The sequence below is a fragment of the Balaenoptera physalus genome, assembly GCF_965194825.1.
Source record: "Balaenoptera physalus genome assembly, chromosome: 10".
In the NCBI taxonomy this organism is placed as follows: Eukaryota; Metazoa; Chordata; class Mammalia; order Artiodactyla; family Balaenopteridae; genus Balaenoptera; species Balaenoptera physalus.
Window position 1 is genome coordinate 39,525,468 of NC_138889.1, and position 21,676 is coordinate 39,547,143.

The 21,676-nt window shown below is 34.4% G+C and overlaps 1 protein-coding gene across 8 annotated transcripts in view; it reads left to right on the plus strand.

Annotated features, from left to right (window-relative positions):
- Positions 1-21,676, plus strand: part of CCDC82 (coiled-coil domain containing 82) — a 29,942-nt gene that overhangs the window by 3,517 nt on the left and 4,749 nt on the right. For 5 of the 8 annotated variants that reach the window (XM_082409965.1, XM_082409963.1, XM_082409967.1 and 2 more), the window contains 6 exons: positions 1,432-2,165; positions 2,648-2,861; positions 12,272-12,364; positions 13,716-13,840; positions 16,554-16,724; positions 21,295-21,480. In XM_082409965.1, the coding sequence (XP_082266091.1) occupies positions 1,446-2,165; positions 2,648-2,861; positions 12,272-12,364; positions 13,716-13,840; positions 16,554-16,724; positions 21,295-21,480 (1,509 nt within the window). In that variant the 5' untranslated portion in view covers positions 1,432-1,445. Of the gene's footprint in view, positions 1-162; positions 284-1,431; positions 2,166-2,647; positions 2,862-12,271; positions 12,365-13,715; positions 13,841-16,553; positions 16,725-21,294; positions 21,481-21,676 lie in introns of all 8 variants that reach the window. The other 3 variants (XM_082409966.1, XM_082409961.1, XM_082409962.1) reach the window with 1 other exon arrangement.

The following is a 21,676-nucleotide window of genomic DNA, read 5'->3' on the forward strand; positions in this document are numbered from 1 at the left end:
AAAATTAATAGTTAATCTTCATCTTTTCATATTGCCTTTCATTTCTGGAAGCTGGTAACAGTCCCTTATAACTAAGACAAGTGAATAAAGTGGATATTTAAATGTCTCTTTGGGATAAAAAACGAAGTGTGATTATTTTCATATTTTTTTAAAATAAAATAGAAAATCTCCAGAATATTCTGTGCCATGGTGGAAATATTGGAACAATCAGCCTCATAATGTGATTTCTTTGAAGGAGACAGCACTCAATTGAATACATAAGTTCTTATATGCGTATTATGAGGTCAGTCTCATTGCATCGTGATCATATTTTTATTCTCCTTAGCAACCACAGAAATACATATGTGTTACCGTTTTTCTAGTTAAATTGTCTCTAATTGTTCTTTTACTGTATACTTGTGATAATTTTGATGGAGTTCACTCTTTTCTGAATCAGGAACTTAGATCATTTGTTTTCCTTCCCAATACCATGCTCTGCTTCACCATGAAACTTTTTTGTTTTTTCACCTATGTCATTGGATTGTTAGTAAGTTTTCTATTGGATTATATTGTATCTTTAACTTTTAATGGTTTAAAGCCATTGCCATTTTACTAAAATATATGGAGGCTGAAATCTTGGTAGATAAGTTATCGCTCAGTTTTGCACTGTTATCTATTTTATGTCACTTAGTACTTTATTACTTTCTTCATATAAATGTTTAACTTTTATGTTATAATTCATGTAATTTCTCTATTCAGAATCCTTCTTTGCTTATGGGAGGAATCATTCTGTAATCCCACCCTATCTTTCTATAATGGTCTTTTTTTTCCAGCATAAAGCCTTTTTTCACACCTTTTCGGTCACACTTATTTACTAAACATGTCATGTTCATTCTCAGTGCCAAAGTTTTGACTTTATCATTTTTTCCTGAAATCCCTTTGTCTTTCATTCTTTCTGTTCAAATTTAATCAATTCTTCAGCAGTCTATCAGATCATATCTGTTCAATAAAATTTTCAGTGAAACACTTGCTGTTCTGATCTTCCTGCATCTTTACACTTTTATTGCAGTTATTTTTTTATCACTCATTTGGTACTAAATGAATACTAACTTGCATTTTTCTTAATTATTATATGTTTCTACGTTTTAGTTCTGCACATGGATAGTAATAGTCTGAAGAACAGGACCATGATTTTTGTATGAACCTCTTTCAGCACAACATACAACATAATTCAAAATAGATGTTCATATGATGATTTCATAGATGTTCAATAAATAATTTGTTGCATAATTTGGTATGCAAATTATGCACCCATCTTCACTCAGATATTTCATGTGATTTTACCTTTGTGAACCATTTAATAACACCAAATAAATATAGTTTGTACCATAAATGCATTCATTGTTGTAATCTGGTTGTCATTATTATATTCCTAATAACTTTATTTTGTAGAAGCTTAAGTGAAAATGGTACATATTAGAAGACATGAAACGAGGAAAAATTCTAAAACTCAAGAGTGTGAACAGAAATCTCGAGTGGATTGGAGGCGGACTAAAAGAAGTAGTCTCTCACAATTATGTGATAGTGATGATGAGCTTGAGAGTGATGAGGAGCTTGATAGTGATGAAAGTGTTGACAATAATGAAAGTGTTGACAGTGATGAAGAACCTGATAGTAACAAGGGGCTTGATAGTAATAAGAAGCCAGAAAATGAAAGAGAGCTTAAATTAATTAAAGTTGAAAGTGAAGGAAACAGTAGTAAGCATCTCATTAACACTGGCAACAGTTCGACATATGAAGAGGAAAAGAACAAAACCAAACATGGAAGTATTGACTTACCAGATCATGAAAAGCATTCAGGTCAAGAGGAAGATGATCTCAACAAACACTCTGGACAAATACCAGAGGAGGATTTAGAAGAAGAACACATCAAGCGAGGGAAGAGAAAAAGGATCTCCTCCGTGATGTACGACAGTGATGAAAGTGACGACAGTGATATCCTAGTTAGAAAAGTGGGCATTAAACATCCGCGTAGAGTGGTTGAAGATGAATGTTCTTCAGTGGAGATGGAGCAAAAAGAACCTGAAAAAACTTTAGCCGCAAGAAAGCGAGAACAGCTCCAGAAACTGCAAGACCTCTCAAAACAGAGATCTCATCAGAGACGCAGTAGTAGTAGAGATCTTGAGGTGTGTTATATTTTATTGGTTTTGTTACTGTTTTTAAATTTTTATTTAAAGTATTTTATAAAAATCAAAGTGCTGAGTCTGTTCTATTTCACAATAATTCTAAAATTTATTTTTTAGTCAAGTTTCCTTGAACATGTTTGATTGCAGTATTGTATCTAATAATATTTTTTCATGAGCCTCATTCTTTCACTCTTTTTTAAAATTGAAAGACTTTTTAAAAATTTGGTCTTTCCTGTTTTTAATTTCTACTTATCATCTTAATGTCGATTTTGAACATTTTATTTCACTTACCAGGGTATATTATCTTCTTCCTAATTTCAAAAGTTCAACATTTAACATGACAAGATTTTTTTAACCTTAAAATATAAAATTAATTTCTACAAATCATTTTTTTATTTCGGATTTAATCTTTTAATTTCACATCCATACTGACAGTTTTTTAAAGGTACACTTTACTAAAAGGTATGTTTTAATTTAATTAGGACTCTGAAAAGAAATCCTGCCCAAGCAGTGATGAAAATGATGAGGAGGAGGAGGGGGAGGAGGAAGATGATTATGAATATGATGAAGATGGAGATGATTATATTATTGATGACTTCGTAGTGCAAGATGAGGAGGGTGATGAAGAGAATAAAAGCCAAGGAGGAGAAAAATTGACTACATCACAACTGAAATTAGTAAAACAGAATTCTCTTTGTAAGTTAAATATCAAGGGAATGTTTTATGACTTGTTCTAATCATGATATTATACTAAGTATCAGATCAGCCTTTTACTATCATGTTCTAAATCATTGATTAGGAACTGTGGTTTCATTTTCAGGTAAACTTGTCTAATAATAGTTTTTTCTAGTGGTTTTGAGAACCCTTTACACTCTTAAAAATAATTGAGGACCCCAAAGGGCTTTTGTTTCTGTGGGTTATATCTATCAACATTTACCATTGTAGAAATACAAAAGAGAAATTTAAAATATATCTATTAATTAAATGACTTAAAATAACTCATGTAATGTGATAAGCTCATTACATGTTAATATAGATAACATTTTTCTGAAAAATTCTATTTTTTAACTCTATTTTTCCAAAAAATGAAAAGAATGGCATTGTTTTCCATTTTAATAAATATATTTAACGTCTAGCTTAACAGAAGGCAGCTGGGTTCTTACATCGGCTTTTGCATTCAGTCTGTTGTGATATTTTGTGATATTAAATTAGATGAAAGCAATTTTGTTTCACACAGATAGGTAGCTGGAAAAGGAAGAATTGTTTTTAAAGCATTTTAAAAATAATTGTGGATATTCTCATTTGACACCACACCAAAATTCAGCAAGTGATAGTTTCTTAAAGGTTAGTTTGCAGTATGGAATGTGAAAGCATATGAATGAACTTTTAGTACTTACATTACATTCCATTGGTCTGTCTTGTAATTTGAATGGATCTTTTACCCATGCATGATTTTGTAATATCATGCACTGATCATTTGAAAAATATTGGTTCACTGGGTTATGTAGCTTTTCCATATTTTGACACATTTCATTATACAGTATTTAAGAAATCACATTCATTAATATCACCACCAATCTCATCAGAAAATTCTTTAGGTATTGGGAAGTTGTCAAGCTCATAGTAACAAATACAAGTTTTTCAAAATTCTAATTTCTACTCAAAAATCTGTTTTTTATCTTTGGTAACAAATACCGTGAGTTCTTAAAATGACAGTTCCTCTTTGTTCATTTTTGACAAAATATTTGACAAATACCTGAATAACATAGTTGGTCAATAGTTCTCTCAAGTATACATGGTGTTTCAAGTAAACCTGACAAATGAGGCTTTTTTAACTCCCAACTCAGTTTTTCCTCAAAGTACGATATTACACTTGATATGCAGCACAAGTGCTTTATCCATACTTCCCATTTCATCTCACTGAATACAAAAAAGGTGTATACTCAAGATTCAAGATTTAATAAAAATAATAATTTTTACTGCTTCATCAAGGACATTCTTAAGTGAAAGTAGGTTTTTTACTGAATGCATAGCAATGATTATAATGATTACTAGTAGTTTGGTTCTATAGCCATGATTCATGTTAAGGGGTCAGCTGCCTTATCCATAGTTACGTTTGCAGCATCGTTGAAAATGTCAACATGGTGAAACAGCAGATAATTATCTTAGTGTTATTGCTTTGACCTCACTGATCACCTTATTAAATGGACTAGGAGACTTCCAGGGGTCTACAGATCACACTTTGAGAACCACAGGTGTTATCTGGCCTTTTGAAGTGACACTCAGTGAAACCTATCAGGAAATTAGAACCTTTTATATTTTCACACAATGAAAATATAAATAATAGGGCCCTGAAAATTTAGGATGTCTTTAAATATGTATTATTGTTCTGATCTCTATAATTGTACATAAATTTAAAGACTTTTTTATGATGTTTTACAACTCTGGTACAACTGTTGGATGAAAACATTTTTTTTTCTTCAAGAATGCATTTTTTCCAAAATTAAAGGGCATAGTTACTAAAGTTAAGTGTAATATGGTTCAAATTAGATACCATGATTTAGGTAAATTAGTAGATTGAGGTATGAATCAAATTTCAAGAAATTTATCAGTTACAGAAATGCCAGTGATAAGCATCTGTGTATTGAAAGTTAATGACTGTTTTCCTTATGTCAGTAGGCACTGGTTCACCTGCCATCTGGACATTTGAATCTCAGGAAAACTCAATTAGGAGGTGTCCCATCATTCTGGATATTAATATCTAGAATGTGATAGAACATTTACTGAGAGATACCCACTCATAAACACTCCTGTTAATTAATGAAAATAAAAGTCCACCACATGGGAACTCTTTTAACTTTCTTCTCTATCCTACACTTTTATGCTTACTTTTGTTTTTTTAAGGGAGGTTTTAGATTTACTGAAAAGTTGAGTAGAAAGTACAGAGAGTTCCTATATAACCCCTCATTCAGAGTTTCCCTGTTATTAACATCTTGGATTAGTTTGGTACATCTGGTGCGATCGATGAGCCAATATGAATACATTATTAACTGTAGTTCATAGTTTGTGTTGGGGCTCACTTTTTGTGTTGTACATTCCGTGGGTTTGAGAAATGTATAATGATGCAACAGGTATCCACCATTACAATATCAGAACAGTTTCACTCTCCTAAAAATGCCTTGTTCACCACCTACTCATCCTTCCCTCCCTCCCACCCCAGAACCCCTATCAACCACTGACCTTTGAAATGTCTCCATAGCTTTCCCTTTGCCAGAATGTTTTATAGTTGGAATCATACAGCATGTTGCCTTTTCAGGTTGGCATATTTCACTTAATAATGCATTTAAGTTTCCTCCATGTCTTAATGTGCATGATAGCTCATTTCTTTTTATCACTGAATAATATTCCATTGTATGGATGTACCACAGTTTGTTTATCCATTCACCTGTTGAGGGACATGTTGGTTGCTTCCAAGTTTTGGCAATTATGGATAAAGCTGCTATAAATATTTGTGTGCAAATTTATCTATGGACATAAGTTTCCAACTCATTTGGGTAAATATCAAGGAGTTCTGTGCTTGCTTTTACTATTGAGCATCTCCACCTTAGAAGGAGATGTACCTCATTTTTTATGCAATACATTTTATCTTATGTGTTCTTAATTGAAGCTTCTCCTTCTGACTCTATCCTTACAAGCTCTCTTTTCTCAACTTGTAACCATATTAATGCCTTTCCTCCCTTGAGTTGGCATGTTCTATTAGCCACCATTCTAAATCTTACCTTTTTGTTCAAGTCTCCCAGTAACTCTGCAAAGCATCGTGCTTAGACTATTATACCCATCAATCCAGTGAAATTGCTCTCACTGAAGTTAGTGATAACTTTTTAGTTGCCAAGATGCGCTTTGGTTCTTATGTTAACCTGATACTGCTGTGTGCTTTGCCACTAACCATTGACAACTCTCACTTTCAAAGTTCTCTTTTTCGCTTCTTGCATTCCCCTTTATAATATTGCTGTCCTCTTTTTCCATTTGCCATGTAAATATCGATGTTTCTAAAGGTTCCATCCTCAAACTACCTTCATTTTGCTTGTGCTTCAGGCAGTCTCTGCCCCATAACTTCAGCCCAATCTATGGGGAAATTCCCAAACTTTTATTTCCAGCACAGATTTCTCCATAGTCTTAAGGCCCAATTTTTAAGTCTTTTTATTGAACATTGTCATCAGGGTGTCTTTCAGACATCTCACACTCAATATGTGCAAAACTAAATGATTGAGAAGGGAGCGTAAGGGAGTTTTGGGCTGGTGGTAGAACTTGTTTTTTTGATTGTCATGGTGGTTACACAACTTCGTGTTTTGGTCACAGAACTGTGCACCAAAAAGTGTGAATTTTATGGTATGTGAAAAAGTAAAGCTCAATAAAGAAATCCAAATGAGCATCCCTACTTCCCAAAAAATTACCTAAATCGTTAATCAGCTTCACTTCTCTTTGTAATCCTAATACACGTTAGACTTGGTGATACATTATAAGAACTTATTAGTTGGATGGATGGATGATTAAGATAAACATTGACTGAAGGCTCCTGGGTCTTATAGTTTAAGAAACAAAAATGTTAGGCGTGACCAGATTTATTAATACATCAGAGGAAAAAAAACCCACGTATTTTTATGTGATAATTTATGATTTGGTTAATGTTTTTAATACTTAACAATGATTATGCCATTAAAGAATATAATAAATGAAGCTAAATACAGGCAGTTTTTGATATGCCAAGGGATTATGTTCTAAAAGTTGCTATAAATCAATTCTTACATTTGAAAATCAACATTTTCTCGTTAAAGCAATAATCTATGTGATGAATAGTGAACACCCTTCTGTGGCCTGGGTTAGATTGTAATTAGGCTAGTATTCCCAGATTCATTCTCCCCCCATCCCCAACTTGTATAAGAACAGTGACAACTACTCATATTCAACATGTGATCAGAATTTGGGAGAAATGTTCAGAACTCCAAATTCAGCACTCACTTGAGACTCACAATCAGTGGCATATGCAATTTTACCTTTTTGAATAGAACAGTTCCACTGTAGGAAGACATTTTGTTAATTCCTTGCTATCTGCCATTTGGCTCTGAAAGACAGACACATTTGTAACACCTTAAAATAGAAGTTTGCCTCCTGCTACATGGTTGAAGCAGTTAAAAGACAGAGTCTTTTTCCCTTCTCATCAATCCCTATTATTATTTATTCATATTTATTCTGAGACTGCAACTCCCAGAAAAGATATCAAAGAAAGTAGAGGGATGGACTAGCAATGGTTTGTTGTATTACGGATCTATATAGTTCACATGGTAATAATGTTATACACAGGTAGAGAGATAGGAACACCTTCAGATTTGTAGATACTAAAGATTATATTATTTTTCCAGTACTCTATCATATGTTCAGAGTGACAGAGAACCAAGTAGTACATTATAAAAGTACATCTCAGTCTAATAGTGCCTTGCTAGAAAAATGCTTGCTAGAATACTGGAAATTAGATTGAGTGAACATTAACTTAGTCTCCACCTAGCAATTAAACAGAATCTTTCTATCAACATGCATGGTATGACTAAGAGCAATCTCACAACAATTTATGTTAAATATTAAATCCTCTAGAGAACTTCTCCTCTTGTTTTAGGATAAATAAAAAGTACCAGTGAAATCATATGGCACAAGGGAAAAGTAACCCTGCCCTGAAGACTCAGGGGAAGAAAATGCCCATGAAAAAATGTTTCATTAAAGTAAACAGAAGAAAATTGTACAAAGCATTTGCTTTGCAATCTATGAAAAAGAAATAGAAAGTCATGAGGAGAGAACAATTTGAGGTGAAAGGGAGGTAGTTAAGGATACACTGCCAGAAAATGAAAAATATAAAGTCAGAAAATCTATATTGAAAACAGTAGAGAGCAGAATTAACAGTACAGAAAATGTCATCATCAATATGTAGGTTAAACCCTAGAATTTTCTAGCACAGAGAGAAAAATAAAACATTTCTAAAGGAGGAGATAATACATAAAGGAATAGAAATGAAGACCCTATTTCACAAATTCCTGGGTGGGAAAATACAGAACAAATGGAAATCTAAAGGAAGAAAATTACATAACCTTAGTGAGGTTTATAAAAGATTTGAATGTGCTGAGAGGCTTACCATGTTTCTGGATATAAAGACACATGGAGATGTGAATTCAAAGGTATCATACAAGAAAATATTCTTGAGTTGCCAAACACACCTGTTTATGCAGATTAAAGAGGCTTACATCCTAAGTTGATGAAAAATATTTTCAAACAGGCATATGAAGGAAATATTTTTGTAATTACAAGAGTAAAGAAAAAGTCCTCTAACCATTCTTTTTAGAACTATAAAAATTGTTTAATATTAGGTGCCATATTAATGTGTTGCATATGTCAAAAGAGAAAAAATAATAATTTCAGTAGATTCTAAAAGGGCATTTGATAACATTCAATGCCCATATCTAGTTTTCCAAAAAGTCTTAAGAATAGTTATATGAGCATATGTCCTTTACATAACAAAGAATATCTTAAACCAAGATCCAACATCATAATGAAGCACTAGAGATATTCTCTTTAAAATAAAGAACAAGACAAAAATATTTCCTACTTTGTTCTAGTTGTTTTCAACAATGCAACAGATGTGAAAGTAAAATAAGAAATATAACTATTGAAAAGGAAAAGACATTAGTGAACATAATATGATTATACACAAGCTATCAGTTTCTGACTTATTTAACCAAAGATACAGAAGTTAAGAGAAAGGATATGAATATATTGAGAGTAGGAGTAGATGCAGCATCTATTTCCATATTTTTCTTAAGTAAGTTCTTTTTTCTCTATATGAGTGGGAGGCACCTGTTGGAGTAGAAAAAGGGGCCCATTTCTTGCTCTGCCCCTGCCCTCTTACACTGGGCTTACATCTCCATTTCAGAAGAAAGTACACCAACAATCCATGTGCTTCTACCTAAGAGAATATTTATAAACAGTCTCTTGGTTTCTGAAATAAACTTAGCACTAGCAAGACCACATCCTCCTCAGGGTAGGGGGAGAAAGCAGTCAGTGCCCAGGAATTCCCAAACAGTATCTCTCTCTCCAGCTCTATAATGTTCCAGGAAGCTCATTTTCCTTAGAAAAACATCTCAAAAAATGACAGATGCACAATAAATACGTAAAACTCAGTAGTTTTCTTATATGCTGTCAATAATTATTTAGAAGATATAATGAGGGAAAATTCCATTTACACTAGTGAACAAAATAATTACTAGGCCTAATCTTAAGAAGAAAAGCTTGACTTTACAGGTACAAGAATAAAATTTACTGTGGAATAGAAAAGGAAATGTGAGTAAAAGAAGAGATAAGCATGTTTCTGGGAGGTAATGAATCATACAAGAAGTTATATCTTCTGAAATTAATGTTTTGATTCAGCTTTGCAAACACAATCCTAAAGTTCACTTGAAAGAACAAATACATGAGAATAAATAAAATTTGAAAACAAAAAATAAAGTGGAAGGACTTGCCTCACCAGATATAAAAAGTAATCATAAAATTGCAATAAGTAAAGCAATGTAGTACTGATGTGAGAATGACAGCCAGATCAGTAGGAAAGGAAGGGCAGATGGTGCTGAAACAAAATCTTAGCATATATATGAAATACACGGATGCACGGAAAATCAGCTGAATGACCAAACTATCCAATGATTGGATGTGGGGAAGGTGATTAGCTACCTTGAAAAAATCAAGTTATGCCTAAACATGAATATTGTTTATTTTCTCCTGTATCCTTTTGAAATTTTTTATAATTATGGAGAAAAGTTACAAACAATATTTCTAGGGTACTCCACAGAAGCCCATCCAAGATAAGGATTAAAGCGATGAGAAAAGCTCTGGGGAGGTCTGAGCTCTATTCCTGACTCTGCCTCTATCTAGTTGTGTAATAAGTTATTTCATCATCCAGTCATTTTTACTAGTCTTGAAGGATTTGAATTTTATTTTCTCCTATTTCCCGTGCACGTCTAAAATTCCATGTTCTGAAGTACGAAAGTATCAAATCTAACTACCATGCAGAACAACATCTATGTAGGGGATTGTAGCATGAAATCTAGAGTCGGACGGCCTGTTCCAGCCTTGGTTCCAACACTTACTAGCTCTATGATCTTTGGGAAGTTTTTCATCCTCTCTGTATCTGTTTCCTCAATGAGAAATAAACCGAGAGTAATGATAGTACCTCATAGGTTTGTTGTGAGAAATAAAGCAACGCATGCAAGTGCATAAAATGATGCCTGGCCTATACTTGCTCAGTAATATTTTTTTTCAACTTGAGATGCCAGGAGCATAATTCCACCACCACCCCACCCATCCACTCAAGCACGATGAAATCAAGGCCCTCTTCCTGACTCTTTTGAAGGAGATTCTGACACACATTGGTAGGAGAGGGATTCTGTGGTTAGGAGAAAAACTCCCCAGATGATTCTGATTCTCTGCCCTTTCCTTCTATTTCTAATCCTAAAGAAACACTATTAGTGTCTTTGAAATAGAGCAGCAGTTCCCAAAACTCTATAGCAGGTGAGTAACATTGGGCATTAGCACATTCAAGACTGATAAATTCAGTGGAATAAAAATTAAAAATTCTATTTCAATTTGTTTGATAGGTGCAATAGGGGTAAATTTGATTTTTTTTCCTCAACACATCAGTTAATATTCCCAGAACAGTTTTCCCTTAATTCAGTTTGGGAAGTGCTAGACAGAGTTTAAATGCATTTTAACACAAATTAAGTATGTACCAACACTATAATTTTATATCCAGAAGCTGATGAAAGTCTAGTTGAAGTTAAATTCTATTGAAATATTATCTCATTTTACAATTGTATTCATAAATGGCTATGGTCAGTTTTCTGCAATTTTTAATTAATCATAGGCCCTTTAAAGTCTAAGGGCCACAGTGCAAATTATCTGCTATTGTCAAGTAGTTTTATTACTGCCTCATTTTGGCCACTCTAGTACCTCAGTAAGGTGTTTTCTTAAAAATGAATGCATACTAAAAGTTTCCCCTAGAGTCTAAAATAAGATGTATACAGCCCTTTTAGTAACTAAAATATAAATTAAAAGACTTCATGTTAAATTTCATCTTTGTTTTATGTCAACTGAAAGCAGAGTCAAAATCACTCATGGATGTTAATAATAAGTCTTAATTTTGCTTTAATCCCTCGCCAAGCATCTTCCACTTTTCCTGAAATACTTAGGCAGCCCTTAATGTGTCTTCACAAGTGCCCAGATCGGGGGCAGTTGTTCTTTGATGACAACTTGGATCAAGGAGGGGGTCGTGTTTGACAGAGAACAGTTCCACAACCATATAACCGTTGACCCACAGCAACGGGAAATAGTAGGGACCTCCTCTCTCACCATTTGCCTGGTCACCACAACAGGTGATTCCATGGACCAAACTGGGTTAGTGGGAAAGTAGGCTTATACATTTGGTATGAAAAAGAGAAGACATAAATTTTCTAAATTGGTATGGAAAATCCTAGATCTATGGCAGCAGAAAGGGAATAGAGTTTTTATAGCCATTGTCCTTCTGGCTAGGGTAACAATTTCCTGGACAATTTCATATGTAACATGGTTTAGAGATAAGGAATAAGAGAATATAGAAACATATGTGAAGAATATGTTTCATTCACATATTGAGCAGCCTACCTTTAGAAATTTTCTTTCTTGTTCTCTCACTCTAATTGTCAAGTTGATAATTGAACTTCAGTGCCCAGGGGATGATTTTGATTTTTTTTCCACAATGTATCTTAATATTTCCTGAACAGTTTTCCCTTAATAAGTTTGGAAAGTGAAGATTATTTGAAATAACAACTTGAAACTTTGGATTAGAAGCCGGTAAATTTGGAAAATGGAGACTATCTCAGTGAATAGACAAGTCACTGAGCCAGCTATAAAATTAGGATAATTAAGCAATTTCTCCTATTTATTAATTTCTTAGCCTTGGAGAAAGGAACCCATTGTATTTAGGGAATTGTTTTGTCTGCTGGATTCTAATATTTATTTTAAATTAATTTCAGATTCTTTTAGTGATCACTATTCTCACTTTGAAAGAGTTGTGAAGGCTCTTCTGATCAATGCTCTAGATAAATCTTTTCTGGGAACATTATATGGTAAGTTAATAATATGAATGGAAGAATCAGGGTTTTTTTTCCCAATTTTTAAACAGCCTCATTGTTCTATATGTATATATGTGTGTGTGTGTATATATATATCCATATATATTAAACAAAACCATGGAGACCCAATCTTAAGGCACTCCAGTTGTTCCCTCTAGTATCAACTACACCAAAAGTCCATTCACATGAAAAACTTGTTAGTGTTTATTATTTGTGATATGTGAAAGTACAAAAGAAATAGTTTCCCTGCCCTTTGAGAGTTCACAGTGAACTTGAGGATACAGGACATATACTAATTAAACAGCAGGATAATTCAACACCCATGTGTTGTCCCAGCCTAAGCGCTAAGCTCCTTGAATTTCACCAAAAGTTATATGCTTTTTTATGCTTTTGTGCCTTGTTGTTTCTCATTAGAGTATAATCCCTTTCTACCTTAGATTTTCTAAGTGAGTATGAAATCATTTCCACTGTGAAAGCTATCTGTGACCCATTCAAATAATATTTGTCACTCATTTGTGCTATCATTATCCTGAGTATGGTGGCACTGATGTATATGCACCTTTCATATATATATTGAAAATGTATTTTTGCTTTCCTCCCTTTCAAGAGTGTGAGAAGAACCATACTTTCTATATACACACCCCTTGTATCTAGCACGGAGTCTGGCTCTTAATAAAGACAATAAATATGTTGTGCTGAATGTCTACCAAAGTGCCAGAGTAAGATTTCATTCAGACTTTATTGAACAAATATTTGTTGAGTGCCTACTAAGGGCCAGGCATTATTTGAGGGCTAGGAATATGTCAATGACTATGACATGGAAGATTCTTGCCTCATGTTGCGTAAAGTCTAATGGGAGAGACAGCAATGAGTAAACAAATATATAACATGATATGATTTCACCTAAGGAATTAATTCTTGAAAAAATATAAAATAGGATAAGGAGATCAAGAGTGATAAAGGAAAGGAAACTCTGTGTTAGTTAGATTGGTCAAAGAAGGTCTCCCAAGTGGTATCTTTTGAACAGAAACCTGAATGAAGTGAGGGAGGAAGCAATGCATGGATCTAGCGGAGAGCACAGCAAGTGTAAAGACCCTTAGAAAAGAGTAAGTTTGATGTGTTCAAGGAACAATTAGAGAGCGTGTGTGGCTCCTTCCTTTCCCTAATGCTCTGATGGAAGGATTTTCTTTAACTTCATTAATTTTTTAAAATTTAAAGTGTTTCTGACCAACCAAGCAAGTTATCTTCTTAAAACTATGGGAAGAAATCGTTATGCAATTATTTAAATATTTTATATGGGCAAAGTGATTGTTTTTGTTGTTGTTGTTGTTATTCCCCTGAACAGATGGCACCAGGCAAAAATCATATGCACAAGATATGTTGACATCTCTTCATTATTTGGATAACCGCTTTGTTCAGCCTCGTCTAGAGAATTTAACCTCTAGAAGTCGTTGGAAAGAGCAATATAAGGTATACAGTTTTATTTGTTTTTGAATCTCTGGTCGGGGGCTGGGGTGGGGTTGGAGTGGGAGACCTCCCCACTCAAGTCCTTCAATAACCAGTCACACTGAATAATCTTCTAAATTATTAACATTTTTCTTTGTTAAATAATCAGCTTGTTTCTCATCTCTTCTAAAGGCTATAATTGTTTTAGTCTTTCACACTTGTTATATCTATCCAATAATTAAGTAGTCCTAAATGGTAACTTTAGAACATCTCTAAGGCTTAGCCCATCTGTTAAAATGAGGAGATTGTCTCACAGGATGTTAATTATTTCAGGAAAGAGAGTTTCATTGTTAAAGAAGGTTGAGAAACAGTAGGGTTAACTTAACTGGAGGACTTTCAAGGAGCATTAATGTGTGAATTTATACTGTAAATCTTCAAGAGGGCAATGTAGAATATAATACTACCCAAATTTGTGTTTTACTGTGAGGCTTCTTTTCATGAAATACCTATTATTACCTTCTAGGATATTGGTTCCCATAACTTAATTAGGGAAACACTGACCTATGTAGTCTTTGACATCCTTTTCCACCTTAAGATTTTGTAATTCTACCAATTTGGGGGAAACATCTTTTTAATTTATAAGATCTATTTGATTCCATGTTATCACCTAGATTTCTATTTTATGATCTCTAATAATAGAGGCTGTACTATATGATTTTTAAGGCTTTTTTTCCTCCCTACTTCTAACATTCTAGCTTCTAATAATTAGCAAGAGGAAAATGGCAAGATAGTAGAAGTTCAAGTTCCTTATAGTCCTTCTAGCACTTAAATCATTAGCTACTCTACCTCATTTATGTCAGGAGATTTGGCTTCATCCAAGGCCTATTTGGCCTTGAATTACCTGATGATAAATTAGCCACAGATGGATTAGGTTTAAGGACAGTTATGGGATTATTAAAAAAAAAAAGAATTAAAAGACTTCAATTTGGAGGATAGCTTGAGTTTAGGGCCACCATATATATCTTTTTGACTGTGGGTGATTTTTTAACTTTTGTAAATTCCAGTTTCTTCCTCAGATAGAGAAAATATTTACTTACTTTTAAGGTAAAGCACATAGCATAGCTCTTAGGATGTGGTACGTATATTTTTGTCTTTAATAGAACGATAGCATATTGATCATTTAATTTTGCCAAGTAACTGATATGCAAAGTAAGGTATCTTATTTGATCTTTAGAGTAACCCCACAAGGAATGTACTATTATTTCCTCCATTTTAGAGATGAGAAAGTTGTGACTCAAAAAAATTGAGTAACATAAGGTTACACAGCTAGTAATTAGCCAGGCCAATATTTGAACCTAGAAACCTTAGGTCTAGGCTTTCTCAGACTTCAAAGCCCATCCATTCTGCTATATTATGCTTTACCATACTATGGTAGGTTATGTTGAGTTTGGATAACCCAATGTTGAAATAATAACTGTAATATACAAGAAAATATTAGCTTAAAAATTTAGGGACAGAGATGATTCAGTACAATCTTGGTCAGGATAAGCTAGGTTATGCTGCAAAAAATAAATAATGTGACAAACAAAGTAAACCAACAATGAAAATCTCAATAGCTTACCCCAGCAAAGTTGATTTTTCACTTATATGTCCAGTGTGAGTCAATAGGGGTGCTCTGTTTATTGTAGTTACTCAGAGAACCAAGCTGATAGACCTTTCATCTCAGCATGTGCTTCTGTGAATACCAGAGAAGCAGGAAGGGAAGATCGTTAGTCATCTATTCACTCTGAATGTCAGCCTGTAAGTGCATGTGTCATGAAGTACCATGAAATATGAGAAACAGTAAAAAGTAGACCAAAGACAATGTCTTTGTGGATCATACAATGTAAAAAGGAAACTACATTGGATACTTAATTACTGTCAGGCTGATAGAGAATGCAGTTTAGTGACCCTGCTAATATGCTCATTGTGTGCAGTTCAAATACTGTGGTAAACTGATCCACGCTACTAATTAGAACAGTAGTGTCTAGCACAGGCCTAGAGCATAAGCAAAACTACTCAAGCACAAGTAATTTCACAGCTTAATAAAGCTTATTTATGAATACCAAATATTTTCTCAGTTTGTTTACTCATTGCTAACTCACCTATTAGACTGGCCATAGCAATACTGGCGACCTGGAAATCCTAGTTCAAACTTGTTTATTTTCCTAGTACTTTAGTAAGAAACCATAGGAGAATTAAATTATTTCTGGGATATTTTGTGGAAAATATAATGCATACAATGGAGACTGAATGTGATCTTGTTTTTTCTCAATATTTTACTAACCTAAATGGATTTAATCATTTTATTATATTATTCTGAATTTTTTCTGCTCATTCTTTCCTATTTTAACTAATTATTACATCTGGAGATGAGAAGAGGGAAAAGAAGTAAATTAAAACCTGTGAAAAGCACTGCTTAATAGTAACAGAAGTTTGAGCGATATGAAACTAATTTTTTTCCTAATCTGGTTTCTTTTCATTTACTAGCCTAAATTATAAATTCACTTTTAAAATTTAAATATATCTTGTGCTCAGTACTAAAGTAAGAAATACCAGTGTGTTTTGCTCTTACATCTTGTCCTATCGTTGTGATTCCTAACCTTGATTTTAATTTGGTTGGGCTCTTTTTATGTTTTATTTTATTGTTGTTTTTCTTATCCTTTAAACCTTCATTACATTTTGAAATTATTTTCAGGAGCGAGTAGAAAATTATTCTAATGTAAGTATCCATTTGAAGAATCCTGAGAACTGTTCCTGCCAGGCTTGTGGATTGCATCGCCACTGTAGATATTCGGTGCATTTATCAGGAAAGTTATATAACACCAGGACTATGGAAATAGATGATTTCATGTCACATGATAAACAGGTATTTTTTCCCTTCATTTTAGTTCTCAACATTTAGAAATTTTCACTAAATAAGCCTGCACAAGTAACCCTAAGTTATTTTCACAAATGGAGAAAGCACCAGGAGAAGGGAAAAGAATACAAGGAAAGAGTGTGCAATTTTTGAATGTGAAAAATATGTGTTATACAGCAGTTTCACTCCAAATTCAGTCAGATACTGAAATCAGTGCATACTGTCTAAGTGTACATCACCCAAACTGCGGGGGAGAGGGGAGAGGGTATAGGATGAGGATGAAAAGGGAGGTAACTGGGGCAGGGGAAGCAGAAGTCCTTTTTGAGTCCAAAGGAGAATTTGACCCCAATGGAAATTTTAGGGTAGATAATCTACCAAATTGACAATCCACAGACAAAGAGGCCTATTCACCTCAATATGAGATTTGAAGGAAAATTGTGCTTCAGCCTAGACTACATCAGAAGTGTTTCAGAGCCTAGAGCAATCACCATATATTTAAGGTGCTGTTAATTTTGAATAAATAGACAAAACAGCAGAAAATGTTTGAAATATTTGAAGAAATGTATTTGATAAACAAGAACAGAGCAATGCAATGTGAAGAAAGAAAAAGTGCAAATGCTTACTACTTCTATTTTTAAATCTTTGTAAAACTGTTGCACTTACAAATGCAAAAATATTAATATTGAGATCTTCCTCTGGAATTCCCTCCATGGATTCCGCATCCTCTGATACAGAGGACCGACTGTGTATTTATTGAAAAAAATCCCTGTCTATGTGGACCTGTGCAGTTCAAACCCTAGTTGTTCAAGGGTTAACTGTACTATGTTTATACCTGCGGTTGGTTAAATCTGCAGAGAGGATTCCGCAGATATGGAGGCCCGACTGTGGGACTTGAGCATCTGCAGATTTTGGTATCAGGGAGGGTTCTGGAACCAATCCCCTGTGGCTACTGAGGAGTGACTGTAGTTTTAGTTACAGCAGTCTTGGGTAGGGTACTGAGATGAGAGGCGTTGGACCACCAGGTTATGGTAAAGTCTGAGAGCATGGATGAGAAGGAAATCACTTAGAGGAAAAAGATGTGAAATCTGAAAGGCAGTTAGGAGGACTGAAAACAGTCAGTTTTTCAGTTTTGCCCAGAGTCTGTCCAGACTCCTCAAGATGCTTAAGAACCAGTGGGAAGAGGCAGTAATTTTGAGGCAAGTGGCAAGGTGTAATGCATCCACGCAAAGAACAGGCCAAGAGGAAAGAGAATCCCTTGACTCAGTCTATTGCACTAAATGTTCCTAGAGACCTAGGAACAAAAACCAAACTTGTTCCCATCCTTCCTCTTTCCTTGAGGATCTTTTTTCTTTCTTCTCCATACTTTAATTTCCTTAAGAAGCTGGCTGCTCCTCTGCATTTGAGGGCCTAGAGAAATACCTCGAAAAGCTACCTACAGTGAGCTGGATATTACAGATGTGCGAAATGCATGTTTCATTATATTTCCTTGCTTTAATTTGTTAAACAGTGTTAATTTACACTTCCACATGCTGTATCTAATAAATTACAAATCAGATTATTTCTATTGCCTTGCAATCACCATCTTCTGCTTTAGGAAAATTTGCTGACAGTTTTTACCTTTGTTTCCAATTATATCTTTGGATATGTGGGGTACCTTAGTTCACACTGGTAACTGAGATAGTTACCTTCAGATTTATCAGTTCATAGAACTCTGCTAACCCTGCACAGTGGATTAGTAATCATTTATATGTCACTTTGCTTATCTGCTTTAAGATAATCATCACAGAACTTATCATTTCTCTCTCTCTCTGGCAAGTTTTTTAATACTGTCTAGCTCGTTAGGCTAATGTCCTTATTTTTTTAATTTTTTAAATTTTTTTTGGCTGTGCCGCACAGCTTGTGGGATCTTAGTTCCCTGACCAGGGATTGAACTTGGGCCCTCGGCAGTGAAAGTGCCGAGTCCTAACCACTGGACCACCAGGGATTTCCCTAGAATAGTGTCCTTAATGTTTAGAAATGCAATTAGTTAACAAAAAGTACTCTCTGAATACATTTCTGGACATTTAAGGACACTATTCTAACAGCATAGATTCATTTTACTTGTTTTTAGTACTTCATATAAATAGCATGCTACAATGTAAGCTGTGTTGTACTGTATACATTAATACATAAGGTATAGTGGGCTATAACAATACACTGAAACGGGTGGGGTGAAAGGAGAGGTCCATTGCAGTGCATGCAACTACTATATACATTTACTGTTTACATTTACTGTTTTCTATGAAGCCTTACTAACAATGGTTTAGGCTCTTCCATATAAAATGTGATCACATTTGGGAAAAAAATAGTGTGAGAATATTCTAAAGGTAATTTGGGGTTTATTGACCTCCATAAGTGTAAGGTAGACACCAAGAGGGTAGGAATTAGAAATGGAAAGGAGTAAATTATAATGTTTAATATTTTCAGTGGATATTTTTATTTCATACAGAAAAAAATTAGAGATTTTTAAACACCTCTCCTTCCCTTTTGTCCCAACTTAAAAATTCTATATAGATAAATTCCTCTTGTTTTGTGGAAATATAGAATACAATGCGATAGAAGTAAAAAAATCACATTATTCTTCCAGAACAACCATAGGAGACTTCTCCCACATAATCTATTCTAATGGCAGAAATGGAGAGACTAGCCCTAGTGTCCACTGCAACTGTTGTGGTATCTTTTTACTCAAAGTGGGAGGTACTGGCAAGTGAACTGTAATTTATACGACTAGTTTGATGATAATGTTACAATAGGAATGATACTTAGAGTGAGCAAGCAATGAACAATAATACCTGATTGTGTCTGATGATCTGAAAAACAGATTTTCCCAGAACATGAACAGAAATCTGAACATGATTTTCTTCAACTTTTGGGGATTTTAAGAAAGGTTGTAAGGTATCCCAGATACCATCTTCACAAGATGATGTATCAAACCTGACTATTGCTGATCATATTTAACTTTCATTCATCTTTATCAGTATACTCTTATTCATCTTTATCACTATACTCTTGTATTGTGTATTGAACTCATCACCTGTGTGATCCCTCCAGTGTGACTTCAGGAAAACGGTACAGTTATTATTTGCCAGATAGAGGACAAGTTACATAGATCAATATTGTAACTATGCCATTTGTACTGAATTCATGAAAGCATAACCTATTATGCATGTAGACACAGAGACAAATACGTAAGTTAGGAAGAAGTCTGTCTGTTTCCTCAGGTTACTCCATGAGGTTAAGATTGGTCATGTTATAAAGTTTGGAGCCCTTTCTGATGCGTTTTCTACAATGAGTGAAATAATGTAGGTACAATTATATTTAATTTGGTCAGTGCAGGGATACTGTTTTCCTATTTTAGCTATAGGTGTGTATAACGAAGTTTACATTCAAAACATTCTGGGGCTTCCCTGGTGGCGCAGTGGTTGAGGGTCTGCCTGCCAATGCAGGGGACACGGGTTCGGTCACTGGTCTGGGAGGATCCCACATTCCGCGGAGCGGCTGGGCCTGTGGGCCACAGCTACTGAGCCTGCGCGTCTGGAGCCTGTGCCCCACAACAGGAGAGGCCACGACAGTGAGAGGCCCGCGCACCGCGATGAAGAGTGGCCCCCGCTTGCCGCAACTAGAGAAAGCCCTCGCACAGAAACGAGGACCCAACGCAGCCATAAATAAATAAATAAATAAATAAACCCAAAGTTTAAAAAAAAACAAACATTCTGAAAGAGAATGGGTGGTTGACTTCACAAGAATAGTATTCTTAATCATAGAATCCAAGAAGTCCATATAAACATAGAAATCAAAATTTTTGTAGTTTTCTAACAATAAAATACTAATGTGTTATATCAGACCCATTAATTCAGGAAACAAATAGGACAAAACACAAAGTTATTTTTTACTTCGCAGAATATTTTAGAAAAGAAGTATTTAGTTAAGAACTACCAATTTTTAATGTTGGTATGAGAGTTTCAGTTTACATGTTGTTTATAAGCTAGAAAATTATCATAATCCAGGCATTTTTACCTCAGTAACTGTATATACAATAGCTTGCATGCTTTTCTTGCTTTTGGGTGTGGCTGTCCTTTTCCTTATAAGCCATTTTTCTCCTCCTTCCCAAACTTGGCTGACTCTTTATTTTAAAGACTTAGTTCATGCATCACCTAGTTGAGGATTCTTCTCCTTTCTGGATTGGGCTAATTGTCCCTTCTCTGTACCTTGATTGCATCCCGGGCATAGCATTTGGCACATTGTCTTGTAATCATTTGTTTTTCTCCCAGGGCTGTAAATTCCCCTTATACAGGTGGTACATATTTCACTTCTGTATCTCCAGTGCTTAGCTCAATACTTGAAACATAGCAGTTGCTCAGTTTTTATTAACTGGGTTGTTTAAATAAAGAAGGTAAAGGAATCATTGTATAAAATAAAATAAAAAAATTAAGCATTTATTGGATTCTGCTTTTAAAGAAAATCTGAAAACCAGAAAGGCTGTACATTCATTACTATATCTTCACTTCATATAGCAGATGATGTTTATTTCTTCCTTTAGATGTTTACTGTTGGCAGAATTTGTGCTAATCGTACCAGAATTTACCATAATCTGAAACATTTTAAATTCAAGCTGTACGAGGAATGTTGCTCCATTGCAAAGACAGAAGAGGTTGAAGATGAACAGGTTAAAGAAGCAGTGGAGAGAATTTTCAGTCAGTCAAAAGAAAGTGGCTGGATTAAGGAGGTAAGGTGAATATAGAAGAACCATTTCATTCAGTAGGTTCTGGAGCCTAATTTTGATCAGCAAAAGGATACAAATTATGAGAATAGAAGACAGTAAAATTTAAAAGAGAACCTTTCTTTCTCTCCCTGTCTTTGTATTTTCTCTTCTTCCACCCATTCCTTTCATGCTTATCATTGTCCTACCCTGAATAGGTGCC